Below are 25,253 nucleotides of genomic sequence, written 5' to 3'. Positions count from 1 at the left end.
ATGCCAATGCCTAAATTCCTTGATTATAAACTGTCAGTTTAGGAATTTGGACTGACATTTTCAGGAGAGAATGGTTCAGAATGAATTAAGCATTCATTATATGCTTGGCATCCTGCTAAGCACTTTAGTATTGTTAAGTGATCCTATCTTCCTGTTATTCCATGTTGAAATGAAGAGATGAGGGGTTTCTAGGGTAAATAACTTCCCCAAAGTCAAATAACCAAGAAGTAACAGAGCTAGGATTTAAAATTCATGTTCAGACTCCACTATGTTTTGCTCCAGCTTATTAGTATTCAACTAGTCCAAATCAGTGATTCTTAACTGATTTATGATTTAATTTATCTGAGGAAGGATTGAGCATGCTATATTTTAAAAGCTCCCCAAGTGATTTTAATGTACAGCTGGGGTTTTGAAACATTGATCTAAATAAATGCAGCATCCAACATTATTTATGATCAGAGACCAACATAGTTAGAAGAGTTAGGTCTTCAGGGATTGTTTCCCTATCAGTACTTTCCAATGGATAAGATTATGTTATCTTTTTTTGTGTGTCATGTGATACTCTAGTCCATTTGCCCTTCCTTGAAATTCTCTTCTCTCTTGACTTTTTTAAGATCATCTACCCACTTTTCTTCCCAATTTCAGGCTACAGCTTCTTGGTCTTGTTAGCAAACATTTCTTCCATCTGTTTTTTTTTTTTTTTTAATATTTTTTATTTATTTGACAGAGCGAGAGATAGCGAGAGCAGGAACACAAGCAGGGGGAGTGGGAGAGGGAGAAGCAGGCTTCCCGCCGGGCAGGGAGCCTGATGTGGGACTTGATCCCGGGACTCCGGGATCATGACCTGAGCCGAAGGCAGACGCTTAACGACTGAGCCACCCAGGCACCCCCATCTGTTTCTTAAGTAGATCTTTTTAGTCCCTTTGTTACTTTCTCTGAAAAAGTGTGTATAGTATAGCCAGGGCTTCAGTGAACACAAACTTATGTCTCTGAAATCTGTATCTCCATCCAAGGAATTCTAAATACACATATCCTACCTCATATTGTACATTTCCACTTGCCTGTCTTATTGGCACTTCCTTCTATTCCCCAACCCGTCTTTCTCTCCCTTTTTTCTCTTTTTTTCTTTTCTTTTTTTTTTTTGTTTCTTTGTGGTGGTGTTTTTTTTTTTTTAATCTAGACCCTACCATAACCAGCCAAATAATGCACTATTATATTCTGTAATAGGTTGTAAGACCACCCAGGATTGTGGACCAAGCTGGGCACTCACTCCAATTATATGTGTCTAACTATTCTTATTCCCATCATATAAAAATTTTTCATGTTTATCCGGTTGCAAAAGTTGGAAATTTAGCCATCTTGACTTCTTCCTCTATGTCCCCTTTCCATATAATCAGTAGAGAAAAATCTAAATGCTCCTAATACAGGGCTGAAAATTCTATGAGAACAGGTTTCAGATTTTGTTTAAAGCCTTCTCTTCAGTATCAATATTCTTGACACTTGGTAGGTAATTAATAAATATTTGTTGAGTAGAATAATCATTGACTTGCTATTAAACCTATTGTTGACTTGAAATAAAAATTCAGCTCTTCCAAATATAATACTTCCTTAATTACTAATATTAAGAAAAAAAAGAAGGGAGGAGAAAAAGAAAGAAAAACAGAAAGAATAAATGTAGCATTTACTAAGTAGTCACTATATAGAAGATAACATGATAGGAATACCCACATATATTAATTTCTTAAAATACATTATCTCACAGCAACTTATTTTCAGATGAGAAAATGGAGGCCTACTTAGATTAAGCAAGGTGCTCAAGGTTGCAAAGCCAGGAAATGAAAGACCTATGAGTTAAGGTCAGGTCTTCCTGAATCCATAGCCTGTTATTTTTTAATAATTTTTTTTAAATTTTTTATTATTATGTTAGTCACCATACATTACATCATCAGTTTTTGATCTAGTGTTCCATGATTCATTGTTTGTGTATAACACCCAGTGCTCCATTCAGTACATGCCCTCTTTAATACCCATCACCAGGCTAACCCATCCCCCCCTTCCGTCTAGAACCCTCAGTTTGTTTCTCAGAGTCCATAGTCTCTCATGGTTCATCTCCCCCTCCAATTTCCCCCCTTCATTTTTCCCTTCCTACTATCTTCTTTTTTTTTTTTTTACCATATAATGTATTATTTGTTTCAGAGGTACAGGTCTGTGATTTATCAGTCTTGCACAATTCACAGCGCTCACCATAGCACTGCTTTTTTTTTTATTTTTTTTATTAGGAAGGAAGAAATGGGTCCTTCATTATGTATTTATCTATAGACATGATTATCAGAATCAATTTTTGAAAGATGAGGAGCTCTCACTGGGCTGAGCTCCTTGCTGGTAGGCATCATCTTGGTCTTCCAGGTACTTAGCAGCTGAACCATGGAAGGGAATCAGTGATCTGTGGGAAGAAGTATGGAAAAAGACAGAGGAGAGAGGTGGAATTGAACACTTTCTGACACTTTCTTTTTACAATTACAACAACCTCTTTGTAGAAGTAGTCAAAAATGACATATGTATGGTGTTAACATTTTATATATATTTAGACAAATGTAATTCTAATGCGGGAATGCCCACTTGAGTTAACAATCTCAGGCTTATTACCTATGACAGGAGATAGTTCTCATTATTTGGCTAGTTATGGTGAGTAAGAGACAAAAATGAAGTAGAAAAAAGTAAGAGAAAAGAATGAAGAAAGAAACTTGGACACGGGGAAATGGACATATAGGTACAGAAAGTTTCTGAGAAACCAATGAATTTGTTCCAACCTATGTGGATACAGAAATCTCTACAGTAGGACTTCAATAACAGATTTAATATTCTCTAAACACACCAAACTCATATATCCAGATAAAATTGTATGCTTTCCCTAAGGCCAATTTTTAAAGTTTGGAATGTTGTACTAGTATATTTCTATTCTGCATCTCAGTTCTCAAATTTACACAGATCGATTCTCCATAAATACCAGGAAATCACTTCAAATACAGTTTGGAATTGTCAGAACCTGATGCTTGTACCTTCAATTGTACTTATTTGATGTCAGAACTATCATTTTTAAATGGTTAATTGAATACTTTTTACAAAGAAAAAAAACCTGAAAACACAAGGAGGGCAATTATTTTACTTCCATTTGGCAAATAAACAAAATCAGAAATAAATGTAGCTGACCTGGGATGAGAACAATTCTCCAAACTTTCAGTGTCATCGGGCATTTACAACAGCCCATGATAACTCTACAGTTGCATTAAATGTTATGAATGTAAAGCATCTGTGCTTACTGGCTAGAGGATTTCATTCAATAAGTGAGTTTCAATACCTATTATGTGAAGACAATTTTATTGGCTTCTCTGAAGAATAAAGGGTAACGTAAGATATGGCTCTTGAACTAAAAGAATGTTTTTATCCTTTTGAAGAGATAAGACATGCACGTAATAAAAGTTAAAAAAAAAGTATTACCAGTACTAGGGTGTTCTATTCAGTAGATGTGGTTCTTTGGGGACAAGAATGGAGACTATTCTGATTCAAAAAATATTAGAAGATTTTATTGATATTGATCATGGGGGCCGAGTTATAAATGAGTCAGAAACAACTCCTTTGCCCAGTGATATTTCACAATCCCTTTTGAACTGTAGTATTCCAATTTTAATATTAACCAGAGAGTCCTACAACCTTTGAGTTATACAGAATTCTTTACCTTCGTCTTTTATCTTTTCCTGAGCGGGCTGCATTATAAGACATTCATAGCTGCAGCAGCAGCATCTCAATGAATGCCAAAAATATACAGATTCCACATATCGACTAAAGCAGTGATTCCTGACCTTTCTCGAACACAGAAATCATCTGGGGTGCAGATTGCCAAGGTCACCATTAGCCTATTATGGTATCTATTGCTGTGTAACAGTATCATCACAGATTTAGCAGCTTAAAAACGGATTTGTTATCTCAGTGTTTCTGTCAGTCAGGAATCCATGCACAGGATTTATAGACCACAGAAACCTTGTATTTTTAGAGATGATATTTTTATTTTGAATGATCTGTTCTGTTTTCAGTTTCTGTACATTGAGGCAATGATTTGTCTAATCTTTGCAATATCAAAAAAATTATTACTTCCTTAAATGAATACTGTAGTTTATAGACTGTGAATGTATAATAATCATTGCACATTATATTTGGGAAACATGAGTGTTTAGAAGCAGAAGTATAGTATGCAGTCAGTACACTAAACCCAGTCGCATTCATCTATTTCTGCAGCTTACATCTTGTTTTATACCTTGGACAAGAACATACCAATTGACGACTGGGTGATGGAAACAATCAGTGGTGATCGGCTTACTCACCAAATCATGGATCTCAACCTTGACACAATGTACTACTTTCGAATTCAAGCACGAAATGCAAAAGGAGTGGGGCCTCTCTCTGATCCCATCCTCTTCAGGACTCTGAAAGGTTTGAATCATTTCCTAATACAGCAGTGCCTTTCTTTTCCTGTGGGATGGTTGTAAAATACTTACGGAGTCTGCATTAGGAACTGTCTGCCTTCTCTGTTGGCAACATGACTACAATGGACATTCAGAATAAATTAAAATGTACCTTTTCATGCTGAAAGCCAGCATGTCAGAGAAAGATCTATTGTGTTATCACATTTTCTGCCTTCAACACAAGGCAGGTGTATTTAACTTAACTTTTTTTCCCCATTTAGAATCTTTTTGGAATTCTGTATTGATTTCAAGTATATTGGCTCTATTCAAAATATAATGAAACTTTTTATGTAAGGAAATAAAAATTAAAAAGCATTGAATTATGTGAATGCCATACTACTGCCAGCCTTAAATGTTTTCTTTGAGGAACTATTGTCCTTATATATAAAAAGAAAATTTGATATGGCAAGACAGAAAATCGCAAACAAAATGAACGTGTTTATTTTAGGGACCTAGGATAGCAACAAGGGGGAGAAAAAAGAGTCTTTACAGTATTATTACTAGAAGAAAACGCCCCGTGCTTGCAAGAGTAAAAATAGCTGCTCAATTCAAGCATGGTTACATGTTCATACAGAAAAAATGCTAAGGCCCTGACTACATCAAAATAATCTTCATGGTAGTCCTTACTATTTTAGAACAGTATTATTTTTCTGGAGGACAAATGGTTTCAAGAGCCTCTGTTATTTAACAATTGAAAAAAAATGGAATGTTCCATAGCTGGTATTTAAAGTTGTATATTTAGGCATGATGCGTGTTGTTCTAAAGAAGGATACTTGACTCTTAAATCTGTGACCACATATGTCTATCTATATATCTGTCTAAGAAGTTGATAATACATGATGGCAAACAACTGAAAAATTAGAAATATGAGGATGGTTGACATTTCCACCCAGGTGCCTGACATATTAAGAGAAGAGTCTTAGAATAATTGTATAGCCATTCAATTCCCCTAGGAAAGGTACCCTAATAAATAGTGGACTTTTGAATTCTGGTGAGGGAGCTAGCCATTCAAGGCTGGACTTGGTAACAGCTAATCTGAAAGTTCGCCAAGAACACACAAACAAGCATTCAGCCTAAGCCTTCATGACAGTTCTTAGCGACAGAGTAGAAATTGGGGAGGGAGGCAGGAGGAAATGAGCTAATCTTCTCTCTGGGTTTTTAGGACTTCATGTCTAAATCAGGTTTCACTCTAAATGAGCAATCAAAAGGAAACTGGTTATTCATTTTGTGGGAGCATGAAATGTAACTAGATACTGTTTCACAAATGCTTCATCTTTATCTATAGGCAAGTGCCAAATTAATTTCATGCTCACATTGTGTGCCAACTAGAGATCTCAGGGAGGGTTTAGGATGACTTAAGGCATCCAAATGTATTAAGCAGCAGAGTGATGAGTTATCACAGGATTTACAGGCCCACACTGATAACCATCCTGGAGATTATTTAATGAACTCCACATCTCATTTGGTACTGTTTACCTTAAGTGCTCTAAACTCATCTATAAAATGATGTTCAGAACTGAGAACAAATTCAGGAACTTGTTATGTTGTAATAGTTCACAAGCATTATTTGTAATATCCTGATTTGAATGTTTAATATTGTCTATCCTCGGTATGTCATGCTCAATTAATAGTCAATTAGAATTTAAAACAAATCTTGCTCATATGGCAAACCAAGTTTCAGATGTCTTGATTGCATCCTAAATTATTTAGAGATATTGATCTTACCCATCTTTATCAATAATTGACAATGTACATGCATGCATCCTACATGTTACAATGACAAATATTCTAAGGCAAATAAATTACTCTTAAGAGATTCAAAGCCACAGTGAACCAAATCTACACTAAACACATCACATCATGTTACTGCTCTCTGATTTAAGATTTTCAGTTTCCAAAGCTGCTTCAAAACATAAGGCCTCTGTTCATCAGAATGTAACTTTGTTTGACAGCAAGAAAGGCTCACGTGTTATCCTGAAGCTGAGAAAGCTCTCAGTAGTCTACTGGGTAACAGGCAAGTGTTTCATTGCAAATCACGCCCCAGGCAGGTGTCTACAAGCTTCATTCTTTCATATGCAGTCTTTGCAAAGACAGTAGCATTTACTACTAGAAGACTAGAGTTTTGTCTTTGGTTTTAGCCACCAGCAAGAAAGGTATAGGAAACTCAATCCATAATCACTGGTTAATGAAAAGGACATTTATTATTAAAAAGGGATTAAATTACAATACTCTTGTGTACATGCATGTATGTGGTACATCTGATTGTTTCTTTGGAATGTTAATTAAAAGAATCTTGAACTTGATTCTCTGACCACACAGGACTCTGCAAATATACATCTCCCTTCTGCAAATAGTCCCCATTAGGATACCCATACACCGTGAAACCCTTGGAAGATGTACAAGAGGCATGTCAATCTCTGCCTCTCACGTGGGTTGTTCTCTTGGGTAAACTGAGCTTCTCCATTTTGGCCTGTCAAATAATAGGAAGAAAGGATGCTTCTGCTGAAACAGACCAAAGTGGAATTCTATAGTGGGATGGAGTCACCTCCTACATACAAAAAAGCTGAGTGTTCAGCAGTGAAAGAGCACTAGACTGTAGTCTGTTCTCTGGGCATCTTTAATCATCATTCTGAAATGTGCATCTTTCCCATCCAAGGATGTAGAACTGAAAGTTCCATATCAGAATACAGAAAAGTTTTAGTCTTCACATTATTTTTGACAAAATACATGATTTTCTTGACAAATGGCAGGAGCAAATAAAAAGTCAAGACCCAAATTATGATACTTTTAAGCCATTATTCATCTTTAATAAACAGTAACTTTTAGGATATATTTTGTCCCTTTTGGAAAATACTCTTTAGTTGATAACCTTTTTTGAGACATTCAAAATTTCTCAAGTTATATCCAGTCCAGATTGCTAACAGTAAAACAAATCCAGAAGGTAAGAATGAGGATGCTATTGTTGCCCATAACATATATTTATTTGTCACTTGGTAAAAATTTTCTTAGACTGTAGATAATGTGTGTGTATAATTAAAGATGAAGGGAGAAAGGAAGAATGAAAATCGGATGAGATTGATTTTCTTCTCTCTTTTTTTGATATCATTCCAAACATTTCTCCCCTAAATATGAGATGCTGATTAGGGTAGTTTCTCAAGTGTGCCCTGTTCTGGCTGCCAAACTTTTACCCTTCCTGGATTGTGTGGTCACATGTGATTCCCAAATATCCTCCTCATTCTTACCAGAGACCTGGTTTGGCACATCCTACAACATAGTATCCTTTCTCAAAAACTATGTTAGGATTTCAGTGAAAACCCTATCCCTGTCTATAAACTACAGATAATGCAATTGCCTATCAAAACCACCTTTCATCAATAATCCCCTAATACTGTAAAAAAAATGGATCTTGAGAAGTCATTAGTCTTTAATGGGAAATAGGAGACAAAATTAAGATAAAAATTAAGTTGTGATGATTAGACTAGGAAAGAGTAGGTTGGACGGCCTGGTGAATTAAAAAAAAAAAAAAGTTTGTTAAATCTTGAGGAGCTACAATGACATTTAAAAACTTACATAAAACTGGTAGAATCTTAATATAATAAGCACTCTTGTATGTATGCTGTTTCCCAAAGAGTCATTCAGAGTTCAAAGTCTACTACTTACTAAGATAACCTTTCTTGGTCTATCCTTCTTCATAGAATATGTTTATGGATTATTTTAAAATGAAGGAAATTGTAAGTGATAGAAATTTGTAACTAAGTTTAGAATTTTTCTATGAGGTGACATTCATAAACCCTGTTCATCTGAAAGGGGTATTTATTAACAACATCATTTTTTGAGTATTTCCAGTCTACATATTCTTCTGGGCAATGATATGTGTCCCATCAATTAACAAAGGAAGGACTACTGCTTCTAAGACCTTTGCTTTACCTTTCAAACAGTGATGATGGATTTGCTGGGAGACCATTTGCCACCCCAAATGAGAGAACCAGGGTGCTTAGGTTATAGGTGGCTGCCCGTGGGAACACTATCATATTTTTCTCTGTGTGAGTTTAACTGACACATGTAAAGAAGCCAACAGCAAGTGTAGTAGCCTAAATGTCAAGTTTTAGTGCAATTGAGTTCAATAAACCCAGAAGATTTGAAGCCCAAAGAACTCAGGTATAGGGGAAATCATTCTAATGGATGGAAACTGACAAAGATCTACACTGGTCAAAATGTCCTCTCACAATTTCTGTAAAAGCAGTGATATTGTGAATTTACCTCCTATACAGTTATATTTGGTTAATAGAAAAGAAGCCACTTAAAAAATGTTAAAGATATTTTTTAAATGAAAAAAAGTCATTTTCAAGAACATTATTCATAATGTACTTGAAGTTGTGAGCAGGTAAGAATTCTCTTCATAAGGTCTAAAAATTTATTAAACCATTTAGATTAAGACATTCTCTTAATTTATGATATTCTCTTATTTTACCCTATCCATGTGAGATTGGTTAAGTTCTCTGGTTGAAAAAAAAAATTGAAGACAAGAAAATAGCCTCTTTACCTTATTTAAAATATATGGGTGATAATTACTTGGTGATCATATGAGTTTTCACGTACTGTATTTTTAATTAAACTTACAAGATGATCATTTTGAGTTGATGTGTAGAGGAATGAAACAAATAACATATTTTTAAGAACATATATAGCAAAAACCATTTTCAATTTTTCTCCTCTGACTACTATTTAATAGAAATAATCACATCAACCTTGATTCCTTATCAATTTTATTTCAACAGCGCTTTGGCCTTGATATGAACACTTGCTCACAAAACTGTCGATTTGAAGTGTCACCTTCCTTGCTAAGAAGTGTCAATGTCTAATAATATTTCTTTCTCCCCCACAGTAGAACACCCTGACAAAATGGCTAATGACCAAGGTATGGTGGCTCAATCTGTCATCCTTTCTCTCCTTGAATCAATTCTATCTGCTAGAAATGTCAGTCATTATTTTGCATTCCTTTTTTTTTCACCTGGGCCATACACCTGATGAAGCAGACACTGGCGTGATAATTAATCTTGTTAATGAAGTTCTGTTTGGCTGAAGCTGCTGGTCTGTTGGGAAGATGTAAATTTTCTTGAGAGGAAATTGTTTTGTCTCTATTCTGAAGGACCAATTAAAATGTCAAGCTTCTTTGTATGAAATAAATTTTTAGTCTCTGTCTGCACTTCTGAATAATTCACATTAAGTATAATTAAGCTCAGCATAATTTTCAAGCTGCTCTTATACCCTTTCATGAGCTATGGATTAAAGTTCTGTAGCTCCACAGAGAAAAACCATAAATCAAGTGTGCTTTTTCTCTACAATGAGCTTCTTTTAATAAATAAAAACAAAGTTAGGACAACTTTTTTAGGGCATTACTATTGTTCATTTTGAAGTCAGAAAGCTTTCACTCTGTGAATCAGATGCTAGCTCGACTCAGAGTATTTTATTCTCCTTCCATTCTTTTGCTAAAAGCTGATTCGTGTAGAGAAATAGGCATGGCTTTACACAAAGGAAAATGGAGATAAATAAGAGTTATCCATCACTTCACAGGTAGATAAGAATTTGCTATTATCATGATTTGCAGACTGATAAATTATTTTTACACTAAAGGTAATTGGTAGAATTCTAGAGGAGAAAAAGAATAGCTTATGAGCTGTATTTTTTTCAGCCTGTTATATTCTTTAAAGAAGGGGGAGTTGGGAAGTATTTGCAACTTGTTATAGTCGGTGATGTCCAGATTTTGTCCATATTTGTTGGCTCAGAGTCTACAGTTTGTGTCGTTTTTCTCCTGCTTCGAACAATCTCCTGTCAGCAGAAACTGCTTGTGGGCATCCTGTCTTAGAAGGCACCATCTTGTAAGATGGAGGAAAACATTCTTTTCAACAAGAATACTTTTTAACTTTTAAATATTAAGCATCTGGATATTAAGGCTCACTAACAGAACATTGTCTACATGAGTAGTATTTTATTTAATGATTCTGTGTTCAGGTTTATCCCTGGGTCCTTAAATCATACCTCTGCTTCAGAGAACATGGCTGGGACTTCACACATGGAAGTAATAAAAATGAACAATACGCAGAAATATCTACCCAGAGTTCACATTTACATTAATCACCTAAACGTACTTCCTGCTTACTTCTACTTAAAATATCTTTGTAAGACCAATATCTACTAAATGGTAATATTTGTGAACTATTAATGATGAATACTGATCAGTTAACCTGTATTTACATAGGAAAATTAAGTATTAGTGCTGGCCAGATCCAAAGCTGGAATAATTAACTAGCAAAAGTGGTTTTATTATTTCATTTATAAAATAATTAAAACAACCTTGCATAGACTTATTAAATGAATTTGGAACTTCCACAGGTGGATAATTTCTGATTTTTGAAATTATACTTACAGAAATATATATAGAGAGAGAAAACATACCAAAAAAAAATTTTTAAGTCAGTGAACCAGATGAAATGTTACATTATTAGCCACTCGGGCAATGACATGCCCAAGGTTCTGAATAAATGGATTTTGCTGCTGTTTTTCAGTTAACTGTTTTGTTTAATATTATTTTAAGCTATCAAAAGTATGTTTTGTAAATCAGTCCTTTTATAAAAGAAAAAAAAAAGAGTAAATTATTCCCCAGTCTCTCTGATCACACACTCTCCATGGATTTTTCTCAGATTTTCATATCAATAGTGAAATTAGATCTGTTTTCAGGGAAAAAGTCATTCCCAAGAATTATTGTCCGTGGCTGAGTGTATTAATATTATTTGGGCAATTTTTCTTTTTCTTCATCTAATACCACTTAAAAGATTCTGTCACATATTATACTACTTGGTGCCTTATTCAATCACAGCTGGTATACAGTTGTTCAAACTGATAGGTTCTAAATTTTACATCAAACTCAAATCACTTGTGAAATTGAAAGAAACTGACAACAGATAATTTAGTGGTTATAAATAAGATCTTTAAATTCTTACAAAGAAAGCATATCAGATTTACTGGCCATCAAAAGCTCTTTGTAAACAAAATCAGTCTCCTGCGTTGATGACCGTGTAGAAGAAAAATAACCCAGATTGGAGATCCTTCTAAGATTGATGAAAATAAGAGGAAAAGGCCATTCTGAATGTTCCCACTCTTAGCACAGAGCAAATTATTTGAATATGTCTTACTGTGCCCACTGTTAGACCTATTTGCCCTTCCCCATGGTGAAGTGATCTCACTGTTACATCTATGACAGGAGCTGAATTTCTGTTGAGAGAAAATTCAACACCTTGGGTCATAGTGAACCTTGCAAAGATGAATCCTAAAATAAAAACAGGTCGAATTGAATTTACATGCGAGAGAAGAGGAAAAGTTCTGATTATTTTAACGAAGTATCTCTGTAGACTTTTGTCACAATTACTTTTTCTTGGAATCTGATATATGTCCTGAAGTACATAAATGGGAAAACAAAAAGTCAGTTATATTTGAATCAGCCATGATTTGAGGAAAATATTTTCTCCCAAGTAATAGCAACAGTAGTTTGAAAATGATAATTTGCATTGAACTCTTTTTCCCTCTGTGTAGTTATAAATTGATTATATCTAGCATTTACTTATCTCTCTAATCTCAGCCTCCTCTGTAATTCCCCGTTTTTTGCAGCCCCTTATCTCTTGTTACACATCCCAATTTTTTCCTCTAGTCTCTTCCAGTCACAAGTGGCCAATAATTTTGAAGGTGATCATGAGATTTTAGAGATTAACCACAGAGTTTAATTTTTAGGAAGGTCAGGTAGGATAGGGAAATTGTATGGGCTATGTCAAGTGAGTGCAGAGGACATAGAAATGCTGTGCCTTTTTTCCCCTTTTTTATTTTTCATATTTTGGTAAGAATCCTTTCAGTGTGTGTGTGTGTGTGTGTGTGTGTGTGTGTGTAAAATGGTAAAATGAACTCTTATGAAGGCCTACCACTGTCTCTGTTCACAGAATTCTCATTTAATCCTCACTGCTATACTGTGAGATACAATTAGTGTTCTCATCTTAGCAATGAAGAAGCTGAAGCTCAGAGAGTTTCAGTCAATTGTCTATAGACACACAGCTAGTAAGTAGCAAGGCCATGATTCAAACCCTGTTCTTAACCACAGAGTATGTTCATCCCGTGTATGTATATGGATGCATACACAACCACACACTCATGTTTAACATAGATTTGTAAGGTTGCTGTATCTGAAGTTTGTGTCTGGATATCTTCCCAGTATCAGCTTTCCTTTCCCCATCTCTGTGCATAGTCCAAAGAACAAAGAATAAAACAGCTTTCACTCTGGGGTCATCTTGTTAGTGGGAAGTCACCGCACTGAGTATGTGATCCTGACAGTCGGTTATCTCGGGAAACACAGGGATGGTGCTAATTCCACTGCCTTAGTCAGCTCAGGCTGCTGATACAAAACGCCACAGACTGGGTAGATTAAACAACAGAAATCTACTTCTCACAGTTCTAGAGGCTGGAAGCCCCAGATCAAGGTCCAGCCGAGTTGGTTTCTGGTGAGAGCGTTCTTCCTGGCTTGCAGACAGGTGTCTCCTTGCTGTGTCCTCACATGGCAGAGGGACAGCTGGTTCTCTCATCTCTCTTCCCCTCGGATCAGGGCCCTACCCTTGTGACCTCATTTAGCCTTAATTACTTCCATAGGGCCTCACACTGGGTGTTAGGAATTCAGCATGTCGTTCTGGGGGACAGAGGGGGAGCACGAACCAGTTCACAGCATCCGCCTTCAAAAAGAAAGCTCTTCTCTAACTCTCACTGATTATCTCCCCAGTGTTTCAGATGAGGAGGCAGAAGGCAGTGCCTTGCCTAAGGTCACACATATAGAGTTGTGGGCAGAGGTGGATGCCAACATGCTTCTCTCTGACTCCCGGAGTGTAGTCTGTCCATTGTAGACTGCTGCTCTCTGTATGAAAAATGTGGCTCTTTGATTTTCTGTAATGAGCTTAAACCTTTTAGGGTTTCTCACAGAAGCATTTATAAAAGCCTCTGTTTGGGGCTGCAATGGAGGATGGCTATGACTATAAAATATGACCAATTCTCAGAAGTGATTATCATCAGATCAAACTTCTAATCTTAAAGGATTATTTTTACACCCTTATGTTCTGTTTAACCCCCAAATGTTGCTCTCCACTTTGAGGTGTCCATGTGTAAAAAGTGGTCATTCTTCGCATGAACACAAATGTCTACAAGGTCATGTGTGTTTCCATGTCTGCCCATTGGGGCATGCAGAGTAGGTGTTAGGGCCATGTCACAGGACCTGAAAGAGGGCAGGAGCCTTTATGAAATGATCTGTGTCATCGCTGAGATGAATCAGGAAGAAAATGCTTGCTTCAAGCGCTCTCAAGTGTCTCCCCCTCTCCATGGCCTTCAGAGGGGTGATCTAAAACACCAGGGCTACAAAGGAGATGGAAATGCATAGCCCACTTTATAGATCTAGATGCAGGTGGCCTGCTGAGAACTGCCCTCCCACCAGGAGGGAGAATTACTCACTTCTGAATCATGGTAAAGGCTGATAATACCCTGGCTTTCCCATCAGCACCCAGTGTGTACTCCAAGAATGGTGGATTGGGCTCGGAGACCTCAAATTCTTGTCACTGTGACCTCCTGTGTGACTTTGGACATGTGACTGACCTCTCTCAGCATCCTCACCTGTCAAATGATGACGTTAGCCCAAAGTATCTTTTGTTTTCTTTCAAGATTTCAGATGATTGAACTAGAAGATTGGTGTTACGATAAAAAACTTGGACATAGCATCTTCACGCAGTGTTGTACTTCACATTTTTAGCATTCCCAGGATGCATCAATCATTCTTCTGTGCACCGTTCGTGTGCTATCATATCGTCATAACATCCCTCCAGATAAAGAAAATGAGACACAGAGGTTCTCAAACTTGTCCAAACACTCACAGTACATAAGAGGGTAGCCCGAGATACAGACCCCGGTTAAATAATTTGAGAGTCTCTGCCCTTAACCACTGTATAATTTCTGGAAATACAGTGAGTTAATTTGTTCCTACTTTGTTAGGAAGAAAGTGAAACCTAAATGGCATCACCATACATTCACCTAGTTTAAAGTTCTTTGTCTTTCCTCAGTAGGGTATTCAGGCAAAGTACTTAACACTACACCTGCCATTTTGCACCTCAGCGGGTTTAATCTCATGAATAAACAGAACGTTAATTGTTTCCAATTTCAAGGAAATAGGGTTTTCAAGGCAGTCTAGTCAAGCTTGGAATTTAGTTAATGTAATCCAGACTTTGCAGGGTTTGGATTACACCAGCCAGGATGCTGTTCGAAAAATTGAAGTCTTTAGCACCTTTTGATGGGAGCTGTTTAATTGAAAATTAAAACCTCTTTCTACCCTGTTATTGTGTGGAGTTTCAACTACTTTATTATTCAGTTGCTGCTCCACCCCCTTGAAAGAGAGTTATTCTCACCTGTGCTTTTCTCAGGTCCAAAATTTTGCAATTCTAGAAATTATGATTATGGTATAAAAGTAGGGGTGAAAAATGAGTAGTGTGCTTTTGATAAAGTGTTGAGGTGCTTCTCGTGTTCCCAGCAAGCAGTCAGGTATTTGCTTAAGTCAACCTCTTAGGAGCTTCTATGTTTCAATACGTAACTTTGAAAGAAAACATACTCAGTACTCTTAAGAATTGATGCGATTCATGGCATACTTGTAAGTTTCTTAGACCCAAAAGATAGACATTTTTGTTAACAAGCCCTCAAAAAGATTTCTTAAACAAATTCTTTTTGTAAGAACCACTCTGTTGCTGAATGTCTTTCTTTGCTGTAGACATTAGCCAAATACCAGGTTCCTGGCTTGAGTTTTCTGCCCACTACTGTTAGACCTGGACTCTGCCTCCTCAATTTTCTTTCCAAAACAGATGGCTCACCAATGCTTATGGAATAAAGTCAGTTCTTTGACATCAACACCCCAAATGCCCTTTTCAAGCCTCAAGACTAGTTCATCCCTCCACATATGTCACAGTCTATTAGCAAAAATATATAAATCTCTCTGGGAAAGGTTTTCCCAACTCCATGCTCTAACTGGTACCATTCTCTTAGCTTTAGCAGTACTTTCTCCCTTTCTATACCAAGTCAGGTCCTCATCTTCTAAGACTCCCTTTCCCATTCTGCTTTTTTCCAAGAAGTCTTTCTCACCTTTCCAGTCTTTTTGTCCTTCTGTATGTCCATAACACCCAACTTATTCCTTGCTCTGTTCTTCATTTCTTATAGTTCACTATTTATATTCCTAACCTCTGGGCCAGCTTGTAAATTCCTTGATGGCAGAGGACTGGTCTGATTCACACTGTCGTCCCCACCTCTCAGTCTCTAATTGAGAATCTGTCATTATTGTAGTTGCCTGGTAAGTGTTTGTTGAACTGAATTATGACACGTCTTTGAGGAAACAGTCACAGAGTAATCTGGAAAGAAAGACTTTACCATCAGATCAAAAGTATATTTGGGACCTAAAAGCAATAATGCTCAGGGCTATGGATACTGTGCATGTTACTAATCTTGGGGAAGATGAAAATGATGTGAAAATATGTTTCCAATAAGGCAAAAATATCTTGAATATTCATCTATTAAGTTAAAGCTAAACTGGAAAACAAGTTTTCTTTAATTCAGAAAATGGTGGTCACATTTGTAGATGATTCTGACCTCCTGTGCACTTTTCTTGATCTCTACCCTTCCTCTCATTTCTGGTTAGCAGAAAATTTATTTTTCTTGCATTTCCCTGGCTGCTTGTAATTCTGAGTACAGAAAGGAGAAAAATCAAAACTATGGGAGTTGATTAGATTTTGAAATTTCAAACATGAAGTATGAAAAGAACTGGACTCACTTTTGACAGCTTGCTGGTAACAATGTACCTAGCATTGTGCTGTGTGTGGTGAAACATGAGAAAGACGTACAGTTCCATGGGTCCATTTTCAAGAACCATGCAATGTAGTTGGGAGGAGTATGTAAATACTTCCAGCCCAACATTAAAAATACAAAATGTGAAATTAAGTGGTGCCATCTCATATGTATATCGTCATTATAGGGTTTCAGATGGGCAATCACTATTGGTAATAGAAGAAAAGACTCCTTAAACCCAAGAATGGACTTTTACTATATGAGTAGAACTTGATTCAACACACATGATTGTGGAGGGCAAGATTACTTGAACCTTTATGTAGAGAAATCCTAGAATTGGAAAATCAAGATGCCAAGAAGCTGCTCATAGAGCGAGGATTGCAAGATGCATTCAGGGGACAGTTAGGGTACCGCTGTGCATTATTATGATAGAGGGAAAGAAAGAGAGAGAAATAAATTGGTGATGTTTTGCTCTTTCCCTCTACTCTAACACAACAGTTCTCTGGCTTTCCTACTTTTCAACACATTAAGTATCTCTGTCCACACTGGTCACTGAAGATCAGCATGCTCACCTCCAGAACCCCGCAAACCCCATTCACTCTTGGCTGCTGATGCCAATCATACCTTGCTTCTCAGGGGAGGCGGGGTGTGAAAGTGTGGGGCATTGGAGGAAAGGAAGATGTGGAATAGGAAGAGGGCCTAAGTATCTGTTAATTCACCCAGTAATGGTAAAATCATCATCATCAGAATCAGACCTATTCAGCTGCTTAAAATGAGTATACTTGTTAGTCTTTCTGAGCCACAGTTTACTCACCTATAAAATGGAACTAAAAATGTCTGCCTTGTGGATTCACAATTAGTACTATTCTCATGCTACTTATTATAACAGTCTCTTATAATTTATTCTTCAAATTCAGCCACAATACTTTTTCTAAAACACATATTTAATTGAGTCACTTTTCTGCATAAAATATCTGTAATGGACCTCTGGCTTCTGCAAGATAACTTATAGACTCTTTGGTAGAGCATATAGGGAGTTTTATTATTTCATGTCTGCCTGTCTTTCTAAGGTTACCCACCTCACTCTTTTCTACCTGATCTACTCATCTTTTAATTCTCAACTCAGATGTCACCCTGAAAAGCCTTTGATCATTTTACTAGGCATAAATAGTCATCATCCTGTTTTTCCATTGTGGCACCTACCTATAATATTTTTTAAACTTTTGGCCATATGATGTAGTTATTATTACTCAACATTTTCCCCCTCACTAATTTATGAACCTTTGCAATATCCCCAATACTTAGAACAGTGGTCCATTCAATACATTTGTTGACTAGATAGATGGAGCACGAGCTGATACGTGAATGAAAAAATTTTGTGCTCCAGAAGTGTCATCATTTACACATACAAGCAGCACAACTAGTGTGATCCTGACATTCTGGTGTTTTCATACTGTAGTTGCAACTTCCTGATGAACAGTCACTTGGAGAAGAAAGAGCTTTCATGCTGTTTTGTTACCTCTCCTTGCACTGCTTGGTAACTCCACTCAGACACAAGCATATCTCACACTGCCTTTGGGATAAGCTTGTGGACCATCCAGGTATGGGAGACTTTCATGTTCATTCAGTGGCTTTTGAGGACAATTGTTCTTTTATAATCCATGAAAAATTCTTCCTCATCCTCCATGTTTTAGTCGGGTGAATGAGCTAGCTCTTGGGAAGATCTAGTCATCCAGGAGAGGGTCCATGTTTAGAGAAATAGGAGGCTTTTTAGATTTTGATAAAGACAAGGCTGCACCTAAAAGTGATGCCTTAGACCCACATACTAGCCATTATTCCAGATATGCTATAGGCAAGAATGCATACAAAGAGAGAAGAGAAAATTCCAAAATCACCATATCATTCATATATATGTATGTATTTTTTTGTCTTTTCTTCTCATTGGCTGACATCTATTATCCTGTTCAGGAATCCAGATACCAGTGAGTCTGGCTTAGCGCTGCTTTACTCTGGTGCTTGCAAAGGAAGAAGAATGCAATGTTTGCAAACTTTTTTCCTACCTTAGAATATTCCCCAGGCAACTCTTCTTCACCTGTCAATTGCCACACTGCAAAAAAACTTCAGGAAGTCAGGACCCAAAATCAAACTGAGATGTCAACCAAGAGCCAGGAATTAGGGGTTCATTTATTGAAATTGTTTATGTCTATGATGACTATAATTTCCATTTTGGAAAGTGTCCTGATTAATACCCAGATCCAGGCAAGAGTGGTAATAGCACCCTCTTTCATTCTTAAAGTGGCCTGGTTTTCATAATTATATGGTCACCCAATTCACGACGTTTGTATGTGGAAAAATAATCTTAGATTTTAGATTGATTTCTAAGGATTTTAAAAATGAATTTGCTTTTTATTGTAGTCTAGTCTGTCCATATTTTATTGCATAAAGTCAGAAGTTGGAACTCCAAAAAAAAGTGCTTCTCATGGTCAAGGAAAAGATGGATAATCACATATTTGGTTCTCTTACATTGTTTCTAACTCATAGCAGGTCACCAAAGAACATTACCATTCTTGAAAACTACTGCTCTTAGACTTGCCACAGGTGACAAATATAAGGATATGTTTTGAAGGAAGGCAAAAAAGATTTGTTAAGCACCACATCTCAATATGTGGCAGGCATGTTAGCTTCTCTTACATATGAAGTAGTAACATTCTAGTTTCTTTCAATCAATGAGCTTTCTTTCATGTGTACTTGGAAACAATGTGTTAAGGAGAGCTCATTAATTCTTTTCCATTAATATATGTTTGAAATATCCTAGGCATGAGTTATGATTTCGCTTCCTGGCTCTTAGATATCCTGATGCCTTTGTTCAAAGTCAGCAGTTTTATCAACTGTGTGATAAATTGATCTCTTAGACACTTCTCCAGCCTCTGAAAAATCATCTGCTTCAAAATAGAGTTCCATATGATCTGTGTATTGGACCATAAAACTGTATTCAGGTGTCATTAATAGATATCCTTTATCCACTGGTACACAGGACACAAAATCAATTCAATTTCCATCATTATCACCAGAATTATTTTCAGAGAACCAATTCTAAGATCAAGAAGATACCTCAGTGCTCTGCATTCTTGGGAGAACGTTTATTGAACATTTGTTAGATGACCAATCTGTTCATTCAATTTAGATTATGGGCCATATGTTTTTCTTAGGATTGATTGTGTGGGTGCCATTCTTAAGGACCCTCTCTTATCCCCACTCAGGGAAGATAGATTAAAGAATAGATCAGAACTATCACATCCAGTTTTCTCCATGTCCTCTGCACATTAATTTTCCATTAACTCCTCCCTGAACTTATAAATATCTACTCAGAAAAACTAGACTCTAGAAATCCCAATTGAATTAATCTTTGTTAGCTGCTGATAAAATTTTTTATCATGGAAGATATTCTCCATCTGCCCATGACTGCTAAAAGTAGGGACTTAATGTAAACATTAATGTTTCATTTTATACAAACATACACACAGACACACACCACAATTCAAATATAGAAATAATATTTAAAGTGATATGTAAGAACAAGAACAAAGAAAATAGCTTGTGTAATAATTATAACTTAAACTCTTGTTCACATTAATAACATGTCATTGAGCATTGTAACTCACATTAGTCACTCATCAGGCCTTGAGAACACAGTATACATGTCACTTTGGTAAACACCAAGGAATATCACAATAAGCACACTTCCTACAGGAAGTCCTATTACCTCTGCCCACTTTCCCCCTCAATCCAGAGAGCAAATGGCAGGGAAATCATGGAGACTAACTTTTGCCCAAGGGAGCACATGTCTCTTGCCAAAACCGCCCCCCCCCCCAAAAAGATGACAAGAAGTCTCCTAGTGAGATCTATTCTTTATCCTTTAGAGAAAATATAAAAGTTTACTCTTTAAATGACTTCATACTTTATAATACTGTAAAAATGCAAATAAGGGAAGGGACATGAAATTTCTGGTTTGGACTTACCTAATAGGTGCCTATATAAAATAAATTTAGAAATATATAATTTTAATAACTCCTAAAATAGTTATACACTTCCTCTTTTCAAAGTTAACCATGGGCTCATTTGTTTTACTGTTCTTTCTGAAAGTACCATTTCCTGGTTTCAAAACCTAAGAAAAAGTAGAAAATATCTGTTTTAATTATCAAAAATTTCTGGAAGAAGTGATTTTTGGATGAAATTATCTGGATAAAATAGTTGGTTATATGATATATGAATTCATTACTCTAGCATCTTGATTCCTTTCCTCGCCCTTATTTCTATTACTAAGAAAATATGGGTACAGAATAACACAAGAATTCTTCATTTTCTGAAGAATATAACATTTTATTCATAAAGTACATTCTGATTACTGTGTCACATAAAGTCGTGATACTACTAATTCTAGAAAAAAAGAAAAAAGAAAAACTGCCCATTTCCAATTTTTATGAACCATGTTGAGCTTTATTTGAATACAAAAAAAAGCCAGTATACATTGAAATGTATTACATTATTTCTACAAATGTTATATGTAAATTTCATATATTTATTATTGGGAATTTTTAATTTTGAAAAATGTTAGAGATTTAGTGTAGCATGCAAAAAAATCAGGAGTTTTAAGCTAAATATAACTGTAGAACACATAAGACTGAAAATAATACATTATTTTTATTTGCATGTAGTTCTTTCAGCAATACTAGACAAATAAAAAAACATTTGTAATTAAACCTACTAGTGATTTTATAGTAAAAGATGGGTTAACTTGTTCTTAAATCTTTAAAGTCAGCACAAATTAAAAACCATCTGCAGTTGGTGTTTAGATCTTATATAGGATCGGGATATAGTGAACCAACTTGATCTGTCATGACAGGATCCTCATCTAATACATGCTTTTATATTATCACTTCCCTGAAGATCTAGGACTGTGCCTTGCATTTAGCAGGCCCTTAATAAATTTTGAATGAATTATTACCAGTTTTATGCTCCACTAATAAAACAAAGACCTCCAGGATCAGATAGTACTTTATACTTTTGCATCAACTGACTTTCCATCTTGCAGAATCGCATTCATCTTGTTTCCCTAGATCAATGCTTATGAAATTAACCAAGTTAACTAAACACATTCAATATTTGATCCACATCAAAAAGCCCTTAAAAATGCCTTGAAGTGCAAGCAATGACACTCAGTGTCCTTTGTGGTCTTCAGTGTCCCCTCATTTGACAACTTTGTGGTTCTTGCCTTAGAGCAAAGGGAGAGTCTTTTTTTTCGTTTGTTTTAGCTTATTATTTTCCCTACAAAGGAAGCTTTTCTGGAAGTTAAAAGACATATTTTAGAGAATAGAAACATACCAGCACATAACGTTAAAATTTTATTCTCACGCCTTTAAGATGAAGAGATCCCCAGACTCACAATATCCCAGAAAGGAGTTTTGTGTTTCCTTACTGAAGTGGTTCAAGGACTCTAAATTACCATAAATCCAATCTTGCTTGCTGATGATATCAAGTTTTTTTGAAGTACTTTCTGTTAAGAGTTACTTAATTTTCTTTGTGGTATCAATCTAATTATAACCAACAAAAAGTTAAGCAATGTCAATACACTAGATTGTGTGGGTAGAATGTTCAAGTTTTAAGCTGCCCTCTCTTAGGTAGAAAGCATTTCCAGAATTCCTTTATCTGACATAGAGCTCTAACCATATGACATCTGATTTTCTCCTACCTATTGAAATTCACAGTGTAATCAATAGCCTTACTAAATCCAGGGGGTGCTCTACCCATAGAGCTTTATGTCTGAGTAATACATGGATGTGCTTGTGGGCTTGTTTTTGCATCTTCCCACAAACTAGCTGGGAGATGGAGAAACTTCATTAAAAAGACATTTGTCAGGATGCTAAAGGAAAAGGAAAATCCTCCACAGACTGTTTACCTAATTTCCAGCCAATACAGGATTACTCCCACCAGGAATCATTTATTGCTTTACTGGCCTAAGTGATGGGACTGTTAGCATCTCTTTTGGCTGACTGCTTTGCAATCTAGCTGCTTTCAGATGTGAGAAAAGCTATCTTAATATTCATACAGAACTTCCGGCTCACTTCATTTCTTCCAACATTGATCTTACAATGTCCCGTGGGCAAAGCTTATCCTCTGTTCATTGAAACCCCAAATGTGCCAGAGTCACACAAGCAAGGTATTTGGGAAAAGGCTTGTCCACATTTTAGTCAGCCCACCAAAGTGCTCACATTTGCTGCTTATTTCATTTGCTTCTCTCCTGCCTTTCCCTATGGGGAGCATCCATCCTAATACCTGCTTTAAAGACCCACAGTCACTGGCCAGCAGATTTTAAATCTACCAGTTTATGCTGAAAACAGAAGATGATGTGATTAGATTAATGTATGCATTGCTTGTTGGAAGCTTGACATCCTAACTTCAGCTGTGGCTTGATATGAAAAGAATTTCTAAAATTCCAAACGTATGGTCTGTTAACAAGATTTAAGTTGTTCCATCACAACTGTTTTGCAAATAAAGTGATGAAATCTTGGGAAAGCGTCAGCAAGAGGAGTGTTTGGGATGCCGAACAATGTCACAAGAGCAGGACTTGAAAGTCTTTTTTTTTTTTTTTTAAAGATTTTATTTATTTATTTGAGAGAGAGAATGAGAGGGAGGAGGGTCAGAGGGAGAAGCAGACTCCCTGCCGAGCAGGGAGCCCGATGCGGGACTCGATCCTGGGACTCCAGGATCATGACCCGAGCCGAAGGCAGTCGCTTAACCAACTGAGCCACCCAGGCGCCCGGACTTGAAAGTCTTAAAGAAGCAGATAAATAGGGGCGCCTGGGTGGCTCAGTCAGTTAAGAGTCTGCCTTTGGGGGCACCTGGGTGGCTCAGTCGTTAAGCGTCTGCCTTCGGCTCAGGTCATGATCCCAGGGTCCTGGGATCAAGCCCCGCATCAGGCTCCCTGCTCAGCAGGAAGCCTGCTTCTCCCTCTCCCACTCCCCCTGCTTGTGTTCCCTCTCTCGCTGTGTCTCTCTCTGTCAAATAAATAAAATCTTTAAAAAAAAAAAAAAAAGAGTCTGCCTTTGGCTCAGGTCATGATCCCAGAGTCCTGGGATGGAGCCCCACTTTGGGCTCTGCACTCAGAGGGGAGTCTGCTGAGGATTCTCTCTCTCCCTCTGCCCCTCCTGCTTGTGCTCTCTCTCTCTCTTAAATAAATAAAAATCTTAAAAAAGAAGAAGAAGAAAAATAAAATCTATGCATGTGAGCAAATGACCTATGTTATTGTAGCTGACTGCCTCAGTTGGCTTCCTCTACATCATCCACTGATTGTAACTGCTTTCAGAAATAACTCTCTGAAGTAAATAAATGGAATATTAGCTGCATTCTTGTATGTGTTTGCATATAAATTCAACTCTCAAATGTGTTCCTATAAATTGTCAACCCAATAGATATTCTAGAATTCAAAATCTAATAAAATAATTACAGGTCTACAAGTGTGCCAATAGGAAAAAGTATTACCTGTGGTGAAACACATTAATTAAATTTGGCTGATGGTACAATTCTGGTTATTTCCTGGCTCAATGCTCTTAAAGACTGCTTTTACAACTGTTGCACACCTATTGGAAAGCAGTGTTTCCAGTAAGGTGATACTAAGGAAGTCTTCTTCCTTCCCTGCTGTGTTTGTAAGAAATATTCAGAACAGGTATGTGTGTGGTACCATAACCCCATTCTTTACTCCCTATCTACTACCTCATTCCCCGGCACCTATTTGGCACATACCACGAGGACTGCTCAAAACCCATTTATAAGGGCGCCTGGGTGGCTCAGTCGTTAAGCGTCTGCCTTCGGCTCAGGTCATGATCCCAGGGTCCTGGGATCGAGTCCCACATCGGGCTCCCTGCTCGGCAGGAAGCCTGCTTCTCGCTCTCCCACTCCCCCTGCTTGTGTTCCTGCTCTCGCTCTCTCTCTCTCTGTCAAATAAATAAATAAAATTAAAAAAAAAAAACCCATTTATAAGACAAAATGTGCTGTCCCCTTGTGGAGTAATAATGCTAATTTGCCGCAAAGTCATGTCAGATGGATGGACTTCTTATAGCATGAAAGAGGGGGGCTCTACCTCTCTAGGAGCCATGACTAGCACCCTTTCTGTTCTGAGATGTTCAGGAAAGTAACATTGAGATTCATGCCCCTGCTGTACCTTCTGGGGATGCTTTTTGCAAGAAGATTGGAAAAAAAAAAAAGAAGAGGGCGGACGACTTTTCAGAGAGGAATTGAATTTAGCTTGTTTAACAAGAGTATTCATGACAGATTTTTCTCACACATAAAAAATAACATTTCCTCACAAAGTATACTGGAATTAATATTCTTAACCTTTCTCTGAGGTGGCCAAAATACCTTGTTCAATTGTTTGTGTGTTTTAAAATGTTTATTATTTCTGTCTATTTTCTTTCATTGTGCATTCATGCGCTCTATCCCTAATATTCTTATGTTTTTCCAACAAACAGGTCGTCATGGAGATGGAGGTTATTGGCCAGTTGATACTAATTTGATTGATAGAAGCACTCTCAATGGTAAGTCGATCAATTAGGTCTATTGGATTAGTTATATTAATTAAATGGTTAATTCTAGAGTGTCTGAGGCAGATTTCTTTTTACTTACTGAAAGTGTTAAGAACCCTAGACCTAGAGTTTTAGTGGGGATAATAGAAAGATGAAATTATTAGCAAACCTGTAGCATATTCTACCAGCAGACAATGCCAGTGAGAGTCAACAGTGCACAAAACAGAGTCCGTTAGAAAAGCTGAGAAAAATCACT

At 36.8% G+C, this 25,253-nt stretch overlaps 1 protein-coding gene across 1 annotated transcript in view; it reads left to right on the top strand.

Moving 5' to 3' along the window:
• DCC (DCC netrin 1 receptor) overlaps nucleotides 1-25,253 on the top strand; it is a 773,306-nt gene that overhangs the window by 664,285 nt on the left and 83,768 nt on the right. Inside the window, exons 20-22 of the mRNA XM_044921252.1 lie at nucleotides 4,294-4,488; nucleotides 9,406-9,438; nucleotides 24,944-25,009. Coding sequence (XP_044777187.1) covers nucleotides 4,294-4,488; nucleotides 9,406-9,438; nucleotides 24,944-25,009 — 294 coding nt within the window. The remainder of the gene's footprint in view (nucleotides 1-4,293; nucleotides 4,489-9,405; nucleotides 9,439-24,943; nucleotides 25,010-25,253) is intronic.

This window comes from Neomonachus schauinslandi, chromosome 14 (assembly GCF_002201575.2).
Source record: "Neomonachus schauinslandi chromosome 14, ASM220157v2, whole genome shotgun sequence".
NCBI lineage: Eukaryota > Metazoa > Chordata > Mammalia > Carnivora > Phocidae > Neomonachus > Neomonachus schauinslandi.
This window is presented reverse-complemented; position numbering and strand designations above follow the sequence as displayed.